At 39.1% G+C, this 17804-nt stretch overlaps 1 protein-coding gene across 1 annotated transcript in view; it reads left to right on the top strand.

The window, feature by feature from the left end:
* ARHGAP10 (Rho GTPase activating protein 10) overlaps positions 1 to 17804 on the top strand; it is a 373337-nt gene that overhangs the window by 269235 nt on the left and 86298 nt on the right. Inside the window, exon 16 of the mRNA XM_044681696.1 lies at positions 12186 to 12285. Within this exon, the coding sequence (XP_044537631.1) occupies positions 12186 to 12285 (100 nt within the window). The remainder of the gene's footprint in view (positions 1 to 12185; positions 12286 to 17804) is intronic.

Genomic DNA, 17804 nt, shown 5'->3' with positions numbered 1-17804 from the left:
GAGGGAAAGAACATGAATCATGTAACCTTGAGAAAATATTCTAAATAAAAATTTAAAAAAGCTTTTTATTATATTCCAAGTATAAAGGAAAAGCAAAAACAGTGTCTGCCCTGAATTGCATTCTAATGGCAGAGACATTCCATCTTTTTCCTTGTCTCTCCTTCCTTTCCTCCCTCCTAACTTCTCTCTCTCTCTCTCTCTCTCTCTCTCTCTCTCTCTCTCTCTCTCTCTCTCTTCCTTTCCCTCTCCCTCTTCCTCCCCTCCTCCCCCCCTTTCTTCCTTCCCTCTTCTATGTGTCATTTCAGTACATACCAGATAAACAGAGTAGATGAAGAGTAATCTGCTTTTGTTCCAAGGATTGAGATTATGCCCTAATTATTTGCTTATTTATTCTCCATAGAGCAGGTAGATACTTAACACAGTGCATATTATTTCATTGACACAGAGAACTCCAAAATGAGTTCTTCCCTTGCAGATCACCATCTTCTCTGAATATACTGTCTATAGAGTTGCCCAGAAGCCACTAAATAGTCTGGAAGGTTTCCTGCCAGCAGTCATTGATTTAAAAAACCACACGCTAACATTATCGAGATTTTATTGTAATTGCATTTATTTTGCTAACTATTTCCCAATTACATTTTAATCTGGTTTGGGCCTTGCTAGGCAGTATGCAGAGTATCTGACATCTCTTGCTTAGCCCACTGAGAGATTAAGTAGCATCTCCAGGATCATACCACTATACATATCAGAGACCACATGGAAACAGAAGTTTTCCTATCTTGGGGGCCAGCTCTCTAACCATGACATCTTGACTTTAGTATTGTATGTACTTTATAAATGTTTCTTAGGTTGCATTGAATAATCAAATTATCCAAGCTCTAGTTCTCCTAAGTCAGCTTGGAGATGATGAAAGAAAGGCAGAGTTCAGAATCCTCTGCTCACCTGAGGCTTTGAGATCTTTGCAGACAACAGTCCATTAGTAAAACAGGGCCAAATGCCTTCTAGTCACTCTTTCCCATCAAATTGCTCATTTTTTGCATGTGACAGCTTCCTATGGCTGCCCTACTTCAGAAGCACATTCTGATAAACTTGTCTTGTAGTGGGGATTTGAATCCTCAGAAGGAAAGCCTTCTCTGTAGGTAAATAACGTGTGGCATTTTTATTATGGGGAAGAGGGAGTAGATTTCTTCTTTATTACAAAGAGTGGAACAAGAGCAAATAAGTAGAATCATTTCTATAAGGAAGAACTTTATAACTGTTCTAACACTTCCTGTTGGTGTCTGAGCAGAGCAAAGATGTCCATATGTTGGGGAGTTCTAGAACCAGAGCATTATCTTGTGTGAGAAGTTTTGTGAAGTGACCTTTGCAGGTGCCTCCAAATTCTTTGACCAAGTCTTCTTCATGAGATAAAACCTAAGGATAGGAATGTAGTAAATCACAAAATAAAGTATCCATGTAGCTTTTTAATTAAAAATGGAAAAGGTTTACTCTAGTTCCATAAAATCAATTGCAATATACTATACATATTTTATGGAGGGCCTGGTTGATCTATAAAGAATTAATAGTCCCATGGATTACAACTTGCGTATCAAAATATGGCCTTTGTAAAACTAATGTGCTTGTTATAGGGAACATGTATAACAATTTTGCATTCCATCTTAAAATGTATAGGAAGCCTTCATTTTCCTGTGTGATTTGAATGGCACACCTTTCATTTCTTAAAAAATACATTTTTATTGTTATCTTTTTTCTTTATCACTTATATTTTACAACATAATCCTTTTCTTTCCTCACCTTTCCCCAGAAACCCATCCTTCATAACAAAGGATAAAAATGGGAAAAAGAAAAGTCAGTAAAACCAACCAACATATTGGAAAAAGTCTGTGGTGTGCAGTGCCCAATACCCATGTGCCTCCCCCCATCACTGCAAAGAAGTATAAGGGTTGGGGGGGTCCAGGAAGTTTGAACAAAGACTTCTTTTTCTCTGGTTAACATTTTCTATAGCAAGCAGAGACATTCGCCCTGTTAACCTTGAAATAATTGTTCCACTTTCTCAAATTTGGGGCCATTCTCCCTCATTTTCATTAAAGAAAGAAATAGCCGTGTGGTAGCTACACATTTGAAAAATTTGTAAAAAATTTGAAAACTGAAAAATATTTGAAGTCCTTTAGACATGAGGGTTTTGGAGGATAGCTGTCTTTTGGATTTGTTCTTCTTGTACATCTTTGATTTGTTCTTCCTAACCCTGAATGATCTTTAGGGGACCGTTGAGGGGTAAAATAACTCAATAAAGGCAGTCTAGAAGGTGGGTACACAGGAGAAATGGGTTGCTTGTTTATAGAGCAGCCTCGGCCTTTCCGCCCAGCTGGTGGCGCCATTTCCCTCTTCCCCTTCATTAGTTTCTCTGCATCAGTATCACATTTTGAGTTTTCTTTACGAAAATCATTGAATTTCAATAGGTTGCCTAGAAAATCAGGGTTGCTGAATAAATGCTCAGTGTAATTCTCCCTTCCACCCCTTTTCCCTCCCCCTTTAGAAATTCCCACATCCTTTAAGGAGGAAGAGCCTGCCCAGTGATGACTATTGTCACTCACTTTGTTGGTATTCAGTATGTAGGAGAACAAATAATGAAATGCCTTTTTCTATCCACTTGTTAATAATAGGGTAGGGGAAATCCTCCAAGGCCCATTGTCTCAAATGACCACTTTCCTTGTGCTCCTTTTGGCTCACATTTCTCCCTCAGATGGTTCAATTCTGACATGGAACCCAAATGGAAACTTTTTTTGGAATCTAATTCCTAAATGAAGTTTGCACTTGAAAAAGACTTTAAAACACTTCCCCCAACTCTCATCTCCTCACTGTTCTTTCTTTTATTCATGTTTACCCCATAGCTCTTCCCCTTCTTTTCTTTCTCCCTCCCTATCTTTCTCCTCAGGTTTAATTAGGTTTTTATATTTGGGACACCTTGATGATACGTACAGTGGTTGAGCTTTGAATTTGGGTTTGGAAATGCCTGAGTTCAAATCCTGGGCAAGTCACTTCACCTTTTCGCTTTAGTTTCCTTATCTGCAATATGGAGAGAATAATAGTACCTCCCTTTTAGGGTTCGTTGTGAGGATAAAATACGATAATATATGTAAAATGCCTGGCAAACCTTTAAGTGTCTTATAAATGCTAGCTGCTATTTTTTTAGCTATTAAGTATTATTATGGAGTTCCATAGAGAAAACCAAGCTTTAATGTTGTCATTTGCTTGTGTGGTAGCAGTATAGTGTAATGGAATGAACTCTGGATACTAAACCCCAAGATCTGGGATCAGAACCTTGTTTAACCGCAGAACCTTTGGAAAGTTGCCTTTCTAATTCTAGACCAAGTTCTCTCATCATTAGAAGGTTGAGCAACGTGGTAGCAACATACAGTTGTATGTAGAATATTTCTCTTTTGCTGGTGGGTAGAGGCAGAAGGTCTAGTACTAATGGAATTATGCTGCTTAAAACAATTGGGGAAAATACAAATGATAGATAATATGATTCCTATCCATGTAGAGTTTATCCTCTAGGAGCGTGAAAAGATACCAATGATATATAATACACAGCATTATCTGACACATATTATAGAGTGACAAAACAAAGATTGCCAGTGTATTGTAGACTTGGAGTTAGAATCTTCATTATGGTAGCCCCAAATGGTCATCCAACCAAGGTGGCATTGGGGTGTTATGGAATCTGGGGTATAGCTCTAGAATCAGAGAACATGAAATCAAATCCTACTTCTGATTTTGACTACCTAAATGACTTTAAATATGTTTTCCTGGCTCTTAGTTTTCTCAACTGTAAGAAGAAGGGTTTGGACTAGAAGGCTGCTGAAGTCCCTTCAAGTTCTGTATATATTGGTTGGCCATATGAGGTGAGGCTATAAAGGCTGTTTTGTACCAAGTGTATCCATTATTTACTAAGAAACCAGAAAAATGAGTTTTAACAACAGTGTGAAGGATTGATGAACCAAAAGAGAGATTGGAATTGGGAATACCACTAAGGAGAGAGAGAGAGAGAGAGAGAGAGAGAGAGAGAGAGAGAGAGAGATTGCAATAGTTCAGCTGTATGTTAGCAAGAGCCTATACTAAGATGGTGGCATGGTTGTCCTTGAAGAGAATTTGGAAGAAATCAGTAGCTAAGTATATATAAGAAATAAAGAAGAGAGAAGAATCCAGGAATGTCAGGGTGATCTACAGATAGCTTGAGAGAATGTTGAGGGTGGAACAACCATCATATACTTTTATAGTTTGTTTATTGAGGCCAGCCTGATTCAACTTATATAAATACATACATTTATTTTACATAAATTAATGGATCTCTTGACAAAATAAGGCCTTTCTAAATAAGTCTCAGGAACAACCAAAGTTCTGGGGCAAAATTGTTCCTTTTTGTTCCTGTTCCAAGGACTCCACAACCCAGAACTTAGTTAATTCTCCTTTATCTCAGAGGCAGATGAGATGAATCATTATAAAAATGACTGTTGTAGAAAGAACAGAGGCCTTGGAGTCAGGAAATTTGGGTTCATGTCCCGTTTCTATCACTTAACAATGATGACTTTATGAGACTCAGTGTCCTTAATTGTGAAACAAGGACCATATCTACAACCTTACAACCTCTCTGAGGAGAAGTGAACAGCTACAGGCAGTAGGTCAGATTTATACAGTGCCTTTTCCATGCATTGTATTCTTGATTCTCATGGCCATGAGATGAGTGCTGTAATTTTATAGATCAGTAAAAATCTAGAGCATAAACAGCTAAAGTGATTGTGTTTGGGTCACCCAGCTAGGATGTGTTTGAAGTGGGATGCAAACTCCTAGATTCCCTGTGTTCTATCCACTACCTTTTCCCATGCTGCCAATCCCAGGACAGAGCAGAGACACTACAGGAAATAGAGACACTACACTCTTTACTTGGAGGCAGAGGAGTCTTTGCTAAGTTTGGAGTGCTTATCCTTTATAGGAATAAACTGTATGGCTGCTGTTTATTTATTCTTTCAGCATTTATTGGACACTTGTCTGTCCTGTATACCACAATGCACCAGAAGAACAGGAAGTGTCTGCCTCCAGAATCAGATCACAAATGGACATAGACTGGCCATAAATTCTTCATTCCATGACAGCACCATTGTCTGGATTTCTTACCACCTCTGCAGGCATGGCAAGGGCAGGCCCTTTACACAAATCATGTTTACTCAATATCAGCCATTGGCTGGCTCCACTTAGAATTAGATTTGGCAGAAACGTGCTTCTGTGTATCTGTCAGAATCTGTGGGAGTAAGGCTGGAAATCCTTGTGTTTGATTTGGAGGTCAAAGGCTTTCTCTAGTCCTTCAAACCACATATACCGGGAAAGAGTTGTAGGCCTTAGAAAATTCTTCTTATTAATTATTGCACAGCTGGTCTGCTGTTTGTAATTATTATTACTCATTCTTAATTACCCCAAGTGCACATGGGCTACAATCTGTATATTATGCCAATCCAAGTCTCTGAAGCAATTGGGTGATTAAGCATGTAAATGATGTCTAATCCTCTATAGATGATAGAGATTCTGTATATGTTTATGTAATGAAGACAAAACAAATGAATTTGCCATTGTGCCTACTTTTCCCTCTTCGTCTCCTTCTCATTTGTAGCTGAAAGGAAATTTTTTTAGGTTTTAATTCACCAAGCATTTCTAAAATACCTTCCATGTGGGATGGACTGTGCTAGGGTTGGGAATACAAAAACCAAAGGTATTGTGCTAGCTGGTGTGAATTCAAAGACAAAAATTAAAACATCCCTGTGTTCAAGGAGCATTAGGGCAGGAGTTCTCAATAATTTTTAGTCTCTGTATTCTTTGATTTTCAGTAAACCTTTCTGAGTTACTATTTAGTATGAATATGAAATAAATTCAGAAATCTATCATGCATATGTGTGTGAGAAATGTAATAAAAATTAAATTTTTATAAAGAAAAATTACATGTGACAATTTTCTTGTAACCTAGGTTGGAACCCTTTCTTCAAGGAGAATAATACATTTAACAGATCAATAAAATCTGAAGAGGGAGAACACCAGTAACTAGGGGAACATGGGAAAGATTTCCTGGAGTAGGCAGCACTTGAAATGAGTGAATCTTGAAGACTCATTTGGATGTATTTTCACATCATTCATATATATATATATATGAGGATTCTTTGATATATAGTTTTTATTTTTTATCAATTACATGTAATAACAAATTTCTACACAAATTTTCCTGTTATAGAATCGAACTTCTCTTCCTCCCTCCCTTCTCTTCCTTTCCTCCTCTGCATGTTGACAGGTGATTTGAAATGGGTTACACATGTATTATCATTCCTTGTTACATATTTTATCCCTAAGTAGAAAGGAAGAGTTTAAACTTTTTCCCCCCACTAGGATTGTGGAATAAACAAACATCTGATTTCTTTTAACGGCAATTTTTTTTTTTGCTTAAAGTGGAAGTACACTTTAATAAGAGGTTAATCAGTATCTCTATAACCCTCCAAGTTACCAGGCACCCCTTTGCAGAGCAGCATTTAGGAGACAGTATGGCATAGTAGAAAGGTTGGAGTTCTAAGTCAAGAAGACCTGTGTTAAATCTGCTTCAGCTTTATACTAGTGTTTGTGTGGCTGTTGGCAAGTCACTTGACTTCTCTGGTCTAGAAGAATTTCTGCAGTTGTAAAATAAAAGAGGGGATGGATTAAAGTTTAGTGGTTTTCAAAGTATGGTTGGAAAGTGCTGAGGATCTCTAAGGTCAATACTCTTTCATAAAAATGCTTTGATGTTTTAATGCCCAATATGGTAAATATTAATTGATGTAATCTGTATTAAAGCTCTTTGGGATCCTTAAAGCAAAAAGTAAATTTGCTTTGAGTGTAAAGGGGTTCTACTAACAAAAAAAATTTGCTACTAATTTTTTAGTACTACTAGATAGAAGAGACTCTAAAGTCCCTTCCAGGTCCAGACCTGTGGTCATTATGATCCACTGGTTTGAATGGTCAAGTAGGCACAGTGGATAGAGTTCCTGACTTGGAGTTCAAATCCAACTTCAGGGACTTATTAGCTGGGTGACCCTAGGCAAGAGCCTTAACTCTGCCTCAGTTTTCTCACTTGTAAATTAAGCTGTAGAAGAAAATGACAAACCTTTCCAGTATTTTTGCCAGGGAATCCCCAAATGGTGTCATAAAAAAACCAGACATGATTGAATTCAGCATTTCAACCTGTGTATCTCGCACTTGATGCCCTTTGGGGTCCTTATTCTTTACATTGAAGTCTGCTCTACTTTAGTAGCAGAGAAAAGCCAGGAATAGAGTAAGTCCCCAGAAAAAATAAAATGTGAAGAACCGATCTTAACTTTTCTTCTTTTTATAGTACCTTTAAGACTAGTCATTTATCTAGGTGAGATAGAGTTTAGAGTCCCTCATGTCTTATAAAAGTATATGTGGTATAGAAAAAATTTTCTAAGAGGCAGATTACATGGGGAAGGTGTCTTTTTTTTCAGGGGTAGAAATATGAGAAATCATCAATAAAAGCATCCACATAGGTGATTTCTACATAAGTTTAGCTCAAAAGAGTTACACGGGGAAAAACAACCCAGAAAAATCTGTTTAACTTAAAGGGAAGACCTCCAAATTAAGAAACATTTTCTAAGTACTCCTCTACAGGAGCAAAATAATAATTGCAGCATTCTTGAGATTTAAAGAATCGGGGAAAATGTGTTTTATTGGCAGAGGTCTGCATGCCCTGGCAAAGGTAACCTGCAACCCAATCCATTGTTGAGGAATAATCCCTTTTGACGTGCTGACTGATGAAGATTCAGGATCTGCCTGAAGATCTTCAGTTGATGAGAAAATTTGTTTTCTACCAATCCTTGGTCCTTAGTAACTTGACTCATTTGACAAAGTAATTTGACTATATTTATAGACTTAATTTTGATGACAACATCGAACCTCATTGGGGCTTCTGGTTTTTCTAGCCATGTAGTTATTTTCTACTTTCTATCCAACCTCTGTATAGATGTGTTGGGTCAAGGATATTTATAAGATTTAAAAACAAATATAGCTAAGCAAAGAAAATTATTATTAATACAAAAAAGTAATTATTATGACTATACATATACACCGTTAAAGAAAGAGCTCCTTTTGTAGGAGCAAACTGGAAACAAAGAAGGTGACTATAATTTGGGGAATGGCCAAGTGGATTGGTGGTACAAGAATATAGTCTTCAAACACAGAGCTGTAGAAATGCTAAATATGGGCAATGTGGGAAGAATTAGATATAAAGTGGATTAAGCAGAACCAGGAAAACAATGTAGACATGGATAACAATATAAGTAGGAAGAGTCACTACAATAAAAACTCTAGATACCATTTACTTATAATGAACAAATTTGGTCCCAAAGAAGAGAGGATATAATGCACTGTTCTCTCTTTTTGGTGAAGGTAGGAACATTGTATATTCTCTTAGACCCCGTTAATATGTTGCTTGTTATTGTTGTTGTTCAGTCACATCTGACTCTTTGTGACCCCATTTGATTTGTCCTTTCCTTCTCCAACTCATTTTATAGACAAGGAACTGAGGCAAACAGGGTTAAGACTTGCCCAGAGTTACATAGCTGGCAAGTTCCTGAGGCCAAATTTGTATGCAGGGAAAAGAGTCTTCCTGACTCCAGGTTCTGCACTCCATCCACTGTGCCACCTCGCCCAATGTTTGTTGTTCAGTCATTTAAATGATGCCTAATTCTTTGTGACCCCATTTGGAGTGGAGTAGTTTGCCATTTCCTTCTCCAGATCATTTTATAGACAAGGAAATTGAAGCAAACAAGGACTCACAACAGCCAGTAGGAATCTGAGGTCAGATTTGAACTCAGCTTTCCCTGCATCAAGGCCCTTTGCACTATTCATTGTGTCACACCTAGCCACCCAATAATACATCGTTTAGCTTTGTCAAATTACTGTGTTTTTGTTTTCTTTTATGAGGAATGGCTTTCTGGAGTGAATAAGAAGATCAATTATGTAAAAATAAAATATATCAATAAAAAAGTTTTAGAAGGAAAATTCAATTAGAAAAAAGTGGTACCCAATGATAAGAAGGCTGCAAAATCAGAGGATGAAGAGAACAGTGGAGACGAAGTTGAGAAAGAGTCCTTATCCCATTGTGTATATACTTAGTGTTTGTGTGACCACCATCATACATATTACTACCCTCTGGGAGCTCCTTTTTCTTTATCTGCAAAATGGGAAAAGCAATAGTCTTTACTTGTTTAAGTTATTCTGAGCATCAAAACCAGACAAAATGGAGTAGCTAGGTGGCTCAGTGGATAGAGAGCCAGACTCGGAGAAAGGAGGACCTGAGTTCAAATCTAGATACTTTCTAGTTGTGTGATCATGGGAAAATCACTTAAAACCCATTGCCCAGCTCTTACCACTCTTCTGCCTGGGAGCCAATTCATAGTATTGACTCCAAGACAGAAGGTAAGGACAAGAAAAGAAAAGAAAAGAGAAAAAGAAAAAGAAAAAGAAAAGGAAAGGAAAGGGGCTTTGAAAACCTCATTTTTTGTGTCCTGATGCTTAGTTTAGCACAGTGCCTGGCACATAGTAAGGTTTAATGAATTCATTAATATGGTTAATAATTAATACCTAATCCATTAATATTATTTTTATTATTGTGTGGGAAGAGAAAACAAAAGGGTTTCACTTTGGATCCTCTGGCACAGTAGTCAGTCTCAGGACAAGTATCTACATGCTTTCTTTCTTTTTTTCTGTCTCTCTCTCTCATCCCCACTCCCTCTTGGGTCCTGAATAGTGTGTATTAGACTAAGGCAAGGGCACAATGAAGGGGGCAGGGATACCTCCTTTCTTTCCCTGGAAAGTACCAACATACGTGGAATATTAAGGAAATATCTTGGGGAGGTAACAAGTCATAGTGACTAGAGATTGTGCCCCAATGTCAGGGAGACTTGGGATCAAGCTATACCTAGGCTGTTCCCTGTGCCCCTGGCGTTGAGTCCCATTGTCCAACCTGATTCTGACTGGAAGCTCCAGATGAGTCACCATGCCAGGAGTTCTCCTCCCTCCTTCTCAGTGAAATCATAGTTCCTGAATCTGGAATCCAGATCAAAATAAAAGAGGAAAATAATTGACTTGTCCAAAATGCTCTAGATAGATGGGTAAGCCCATCTGACGGGTAAATGATTGGTTGGGGGAATGTGCTCGTTGGAGTACAGGAATGTCCTGAACAGAGCTCAGATCTCAGCTCAGTCTGTGTTCCTTTGGCCATAGCTTAGGGGAAAGGGTGACCTGACCAGCTGAAGGAAGTGTCAGGTCAGCCTGCTGGGTGTCTGCCAGTGGGGGTGGGAGTGGAATAGGAGCGGAGATGATGATTCATTAGGCTCACTTAGCTGAGAATAACCCATCAAGTGTTCTACCTTCCTTGTTCCAATTCTACACAGAGGCGAATCAGCCTTCATTTTTGCAGTTTGCTCCCTTATTGCCAGACACTCTGGAGTGCAGAGAAGCTTTCACTAGTTCTTAAATACATCTCAGCTGTCAGTCTCCAAATGCCGGGTCTGCCATGACCATTTGTCTTTCCCACAACAAACTTTGGTGGGTGTGCATTCTGAATAATAAACAAATCAGTCTTGGACTTGGTCGAAATTCTGTTCTTAAACTCTTGGTTGACTTACCTGGTTGATTTGTTTTCCTTACTGAGGAGCATTCAAAATGATTTTTGTTCAGCCTTAGAATATAGTAATTGCTTTTAAAAGAACCTCTTACCTTCCATCTTGGAATCAATACTGTATATTGGTTCTAAGGCATAAGAGTGGTGAGGGCTAGGCAAAGGGGGTTAAGTGACTTGCCCAGGGTCACACAGGAAGTGTCTGAGGCCAGATTTGAAGTAATTGCTTTTGAATTGTTATAGAGCTGGGAGATCTGAATGCTCCGAATGATAGCTATAATGGAGAGTTAAATCATGGGTGGAAAATAGGTAGTATTTTGGAAGCCCTCAATTCTTTAAGCTTGAATTTAGAGTAACAGAAAGGGGGAGAAGAGAAAGGAGGAAGAGGTGGCAGTGGTATAAAGGTAGACTTGTTGGAAATTAACACCTGAGTAAGGTTCTTGCCTCTGATTCCTACTGGCACAGTCACTTTGGGCATAAATTACACAGAGAATTAGAGTTGGAAGAGACCCTAGAGGTTATAGAGTCCCTTTCCTCATTTTACAGGGGATAGGATTAAAGCCTGGAATGTTGAAGTGATTTGCCTGCACAGGTCACAAAGGAGACCTGGGATTTGTATCCAGAATCTCCCCTTATAGAGTCAATGTTCTTTTCTACATTGTCTGACTCTCTCTGAGCTGTGGCTTCTTTACCTGTAAAATGGGCATAAATCATATTAACTTCACAGGGTAGTCTAGAGGCTCAGATGAGATAGTGTAGGTAAAACATTTGGTAAGCCTTAAGGGTCAGTTGTAATCTGTTCCTTCTATATAGCAGGACAAGGGCAGCTCCTTGGAATGAATCTATGACTTGATGAAGCTTGAAATTCCATTTTCTAGGGTTCTGTGATGTGAGGGAAACTTTACTTTTTTACAGCTCAGAGAAGGGAAGATATTATGCCATTTAGTCTTGGTAATCTAGAGATGATTTTAAGATTTTTAGGGTATATAGAATACAGTTTTATCTTTTATTTTGATAATTCCAGATTTCAGTAACTTGCTTAATTAATTTTCTTAATAATAATAACAATGTTTTTGTTTAGACATTAATCAGTCATGTCCAAGTCTTTCTGACCCCGTTTGGGATTTTCTTGGCAAAGATACTACGTGGTTTGCCATTTTCTTCTCCAGCTCCTTTACCAGATGAGGAAACTGAGGCAGTCAAATGACTTGCCATGGGCCACATAGCTACTAATATAATTTCATTATGTTATAATGTATATAAATGAAATGTGTGCAGAACATAGCATTTGACTGAAATCCAGTAACAGAAACTACTGGAGTGACTCACTGTAGGAAGGAATACATATTTTATTTCATAATCTCATTGATACAAATAGTTTAAAAAATTGGTTATAGTATGAGAAAAAATTGGATGTTAGAATCTGAGCACCAAGGTCTTTGTTTTATCTCAACATGTTGATTTTTCTTCCCAGTGAGGCAGCTCATCATCTCCCAGGTACTTGTGATTGGAGACACGAGTCAGGAAATGCTCAGATACCGGGTCAAGTTCTATGGCGAGGAAGGCCCTTTTTGGTACATGGCTTAGAGCTCCTGAAAGCAGGAGAGGCAGCAAGCTCCCTGTTCCCAAGGGAGCCAGGAACCCATGCACTAACCTCTGGAGCCCTTTCTTTTCTCCTGGCCCAGCTTCCCTTTCATGTTTTCTCAGCTTTGGGAATCCAGTGTCATCCTGGTTTAGAGACAGAAGAACTGTAGAGCCATCTTGATGAGTGACTGTGCCCATGTTGGGTATAATGAGTCTGAGAGCAGTGGGGGGAAACTTTGCCGAAGGGTAGAAAAATGTGGGTCGGGATTTTTCCAGAATCCTGTATTGGAATTGGTCCAAAGTGGAGTGACAACAAGAAGGGTGAGTGTGGGTGTGATGGGACCTCAGGAGAGGGTGACTAAGTATGGAGAAGGAGAGCTAAAAAATCTTGGCATAGACTAGGGTCAGGAATAGCCGAGAGCTCCTGGAGTCTGACCTAATGTACATGTCTGAGGTAGAAATCACCACTTTGATTTAGCCTAAAAGTTGACTCGACTACAACTAGCTTAACAGTCACTGCACTGAAAACATTTATGTTTTTAATAATAATAATAATGGATATTTATATAGCATATTTAATGGTTTATAATGTGCATCCTATACATTATCTCATTGGATTTCCACAATATCTGAGGTAAAGTGGTAGTTGTTTTTTTTAAACCCCTATTTTCCATCTTAGAATCAATATTTTGTATTGATTTCAAGGCAGAAGAAGGATAATGGCTAGCCAGTTGGGGTTAAGTGACTTACCCAGCTGGGGTCCTATAGCTAAGAAGTATAAGGTAGGGGAAAGGGTGGGGTCTGGGTCTGGACCTGTGATTTCTTTGGTATAAGGAATTTCTAATGTGGAAACTTCCTTCACCAATGCAGATTAGGAATTTATCTTCATCGGGTGCCTCAGAGAGTTGGCTTTGAGAGTGGAAATGGTATATTTCATGGTTACCTGGTATGTGCCAGAGGCAGACCAAAACTGACCCTCTATCTGCTATGTTGTGCCTCATCTCCTGGAAAAATATTTCTAGCCCCTTTTTTACAAATAAGGAAACTGAGACTCTGGGCTATAGCTGGGGAAATGTCTGAGACTGGATTTGAACTTGCCTCTGCTTTAGTCCAGTTCTCTATGTCCTCTGCTAAACTTGTTTATCCCTTGTTTAGTTAGTATTTTTATCCTCCCTGGGTTTTAAAATCCTGCACAGTGACATCAGCCATGTTTATGGCATAGATAAATTTTTGCAGACTCATTTCTTTTCTTGGTGGCTTATACAAGATTTTTGCTTTAAAACTTTAAAACCACACTACAATTTTTTAGAATAATCTTAGAAAAAACTAAGACATTTTAGAATAGTTTAGAATAATCTAAATAAATAAATTTAGAATAATTTAGAAAATTTTAGAAAAAAATTTATCCTAAGGGTTTTGAGCCCCAATTTAGCTAGCCTGGTCAGTAGCAGACACTCTGCAACACTTGGACCACACAAGACATCGTTCTAGTTTGATTGGACCTACTGGAGCTTGTATTGTGTTGACATGACCCCCAAGACCCAGGGCCAGATCCATACCCTGGTCAGTTACCTCAAATGATCTAGAGAGGGTAAGAATGATTCATCCTCTCAAATAGGACCTGTCCTGTCCTTCATCCTTTCCCAGTGACCCAGGCCCTCTTGTAAGGAGCCAGGAATGTTTGCTATCAATTAGTTCTCCTTTGCTAGGATTATTGTTTAAAAGTATACCCACCTCCCAGAGTTATACTGTATCAGTAAATTAATATTTAGGAAGTGCTTAGCACTGGCTGCATATTAGGCACTATGTAAATGCCAGCTATTATTACTATTATTTCCCAAATAACTGCAAAGTATATTTACTGTAATAATTTCACTTGGATGAGAGGATATTAATAATTCATTAGATCAAGACCTCATGTCAGAGGATGCTTTTATACTGAGGCACTGAGGCAGGTGAGTAGGGGAGACAGTAAGGAGGCCATAGAGTGGAGGAAGGAAATGAAGAGGTCCCCCCCCCAAAAAGGAAGGGTCAAACAGCATAATGGGAGACAGAAATGAGAACCTTGAGCCTGTATGAGATTGGATTTATATTCTGCCTTTGCTGGTAGCCCACTTTCTTTGAACCTACACTCGCCATGGAACTTATTTACTTGTGGCTCAGAGAAGCTGTAGCATGTGTGGCAACCAGACCCTGGTAAAGACCTCGATAGACAGGCTAAACCAGGTTGAGGGTAACCAGGAGGCTTCAAACCTGTCTGTAAGTCAGGGGGGTTGTCATCCCCCAGAAGAATGGGTGGGTGAGAACAGTTCCTTCCAGTAGCCTCAAAGGGGGCCTGAAGCAAGTACTATGGGGTACTGAGAGTTTGGTCAGATATCCAAAGAAGCCAAAGCCATCCACTACCTTCCAGCAGTCATCCTTTCTTTTGTCTTGCCGCTGGACCTCAATAAACCTGGAAGAGAGAGTGAGTCTGAAACTCTGCCTCAATTAAATCCAACTCACTCACAAGTCAAGATAGTACCTGTGATGTGATAGCCTCCTTCAACCCGGCCCATAGTAGGCCTTTAATAAATAGGTAATAAGAGCTCGAAAATGAATTAGCTTTCTGGGATTTGTACAGCCTAGACAAACATTCCCCAGCAGCCCTGAGAGCCATTTGAAAATGATTTTTGAGGCAAATGAGGGATTTGAATCATGTCTGGGAGTTTTTAAAGAGAAAAACATTCTCTTCCACTCTCAGACTGCATACTTCTTCAGAGTGGGATCTGTGTTATTTTTTTCCTTTTTTTGTATCAGCAGCACCTAGCATGGTGACTGTCACAGTCTAATAAATTCTAGGTGACGGGAGAAGGGCATGGAAGGGATGGCATCCTCAGATCTACTCAGAATTTAAGGAGCAATACTGGGAAGTATTTGTAGCTCAGGGACCACAGGTAAAAGGATAAACTGAAAACCCTGTTGAACTGTGGCAGCTAACCCTACAGGCATGTTAGGGCAGAGGACTCCAGCTGAAGCTCTTGTGGATTCTCAGTTTTTCAAGGACTGAGGGAGTCCTTCCTTCCCCCAAGATATCTGGACCTTCTCCAAATTCTTCTTCCTGTGCCTATCCAGTAACAGACACTATTTTACACTCCATTCATTTCCATTACCTGTAATTTTCCTGATTTTGCTTCAGATGAAGAGAGACTAGCTTAGGAAGAGCTGTAGATACACGAACATTTAAATTGGGGGCAGAAAACCTAACTTCTGAGTGGATGTTAAGAATTTTCCCAACTTGAGGGCTCTGTCTGATTGTGCTAATAATATATCTTCTGATACAAACCCCATCAACCAACAGAAATAAGGATTACATGGAATCCCAGTTTAGGGGTACTATATTGCCCAGAGGCTAAAAGAGAGCTCAAACTTCTAATTGGGTGTGACTAATTTGTTCTATAGCTTCTGAGACTCAAAAAGGAGCAGTCAGGCCAGGCCTTGGTGAAATTCTCTAAATTCTCTGGGATTTTCTCTAAAAGGATCAAATAGAATACAGGACCTTCTGTTGGGGGGCTTATTGGTCCAATGGTTTAAATTTGTGTAATTAAACTGTAAGGATTTGACTGGAAGATTTCTATGGTCCTTTCTACCTTTAAAGTTTGCTTTACTGAATTATTGCTTAGAACCAATATATGGTTGTTTAGTTATGTCCAGTTCTTTGAGACTCTGTGGACCATAGCTTATCCATGGGATTTTCTTGCCAAAGATACTGGAGTGGTTTGCCCTTTCCTTCAAGTCCACATGCAAACAGGTTATGTGACTTGCCCAAGAGCACATAGCTAGGAAGTTCCTGAGACTAAATTTGAATTCATGTCTTCCTGACTCCAAGTCCCAGCACTCTCTCTACTGCACCACTTTGCAGCCTCCTATTTTTAAAACTACTGAACCAGAAACACTGTTCACTATGCCTCAAACATGGACCATATTTCTAGTTTCTTTACCCTTACCCATGCTGTCCAGATTCCTGGAATGCACTGCTTCCTCCTGATGCCAACCTCTGCCTATTGGAATCCTACATATCCTTAAAGGAACAATTCAGATGCCATCTTAGTATAATGGAAGGAGCACCAGCTTTGGAGTCAGAGGACCTGGGTTCAAATCTAATCTCTGATACTTCCCATCTGGAAGACCTCAGGCAAACCACTTAATTAATTTAGGTCCCATCTATAAAATGAACAGGTTGAATGAAATATAGCTTCTTAGTTCCCTTTCAGTTCTAGAGCTGCCTGAGAAGAGACTAGCGTGGTTATCCAGTGGCCATCCTAGTTGTATTTGAAGAGGCCATGGCAACAAGATGGTGATGAGTTTTTTGCCACATCATTTCATGGAGCCCCTCTATTTACTAAGCCATAGAGGATTTATATTCTTTGTTGTCCAAGGAAAGACATAGGCTATGGGAATTGCTATTGAACCAGTGCAAAATCCATTCATTCATTTGGAGTGCAGGATAATTGTTTTTTTTGCTAAACCCTCTCCAACAGATCTGCAGGCAGTATGATGGAGAATGTGTCCACAGAGCTGCTAATTCAACCAAAGATAATTCTGGAAAGCTCCATAAGAACAATACACACTTCAGCTAAACCCTGAGGTTATCCTGTACTGCTGAGGTTGAACTAGTAAATGGAATCAGGCCATTATTTCCTAAAGTGATTGTATTGCCTCATTTTCACCAGTCAAAACTTCTCTAAATTGTGCTGTACAGTGTGGATGAGTGAGTGGATAGGGTCTGTAGATGATGGAGCTGAAAATGGTATTCAGTAATTATTTTGTCATTCTTTTCTCTAAAGAAGGCTGAAAATTTCAGTTCTTGCTTCTTCAATCTCTTCTTTTCTTTTTCTTCCCTACCTTCCCAAAGTCAGTGATGAAAAATCTGTTCATTTGTTCATTTATTTTTAAGCCCTTACTTCTGTCTTATAATCAATTCTAAGTATTAGTTCAAAGGCAGGAGAATGATAAGGGTTTGGCAATTTGAATTAAGTGTCATAGTTAAGTGCCTAGGATCACACAGCTAGGAAGTGACATATTTGAACCCAGGTCCTCCTGATGACTTTATATCTGGCTCTCTCTCCTCGGAACCACCTAGCTGCCTCTGAGAAATGTATTTAATTCAGCCTAAGTTAGATGTATGTCTGGCCATAGTGCCACTCAAATTATCTTCATCAGAGAGAACCACTTCTTAGGAATTGAATAAGTGAGTCGAGTATTCCTGGGTAAAATGCAATTGGACAGAAGCTCATTAAGCACTGATTATGGGCTAGGTGGTGGATAAAATACTCACCGCCCCCAAGAAACTATTTTTCACTGGGGGATACAGCATGGATATAGATAAATACATAGTACTATTAGGAGAGAAGAGGTACTGGGTGTCTAAGGAAAGACCTGTAGGAAATGAGCCTTGAAGGCAGGAAAACCAGGGATTTTTAGAGGGAAATAAAGAATATTTCAGGCATATAGCAAAGCCAGTGCAAAAAGA

The sequence above is a fragment of the Gracilinanus agilis genome, chromosome 6, assembly GCF_016433145.1.
Source record: "Gracilinanus agilis isolate LMUSP501 chromosome 6, AgileGrace, whole genome shotgun sequence".
NCBI lineage: Eukaryota > Metazoa > Chordata > Mammalia > Didelphimorphia > Didelphidae > Gracilinanus > Gracilinanus agilis.
The sequence above is the reverse complement of the archived record's forward strand: the minus strand, read 5'-3'. Positions and strand labels throughout refer to the sequence as shown.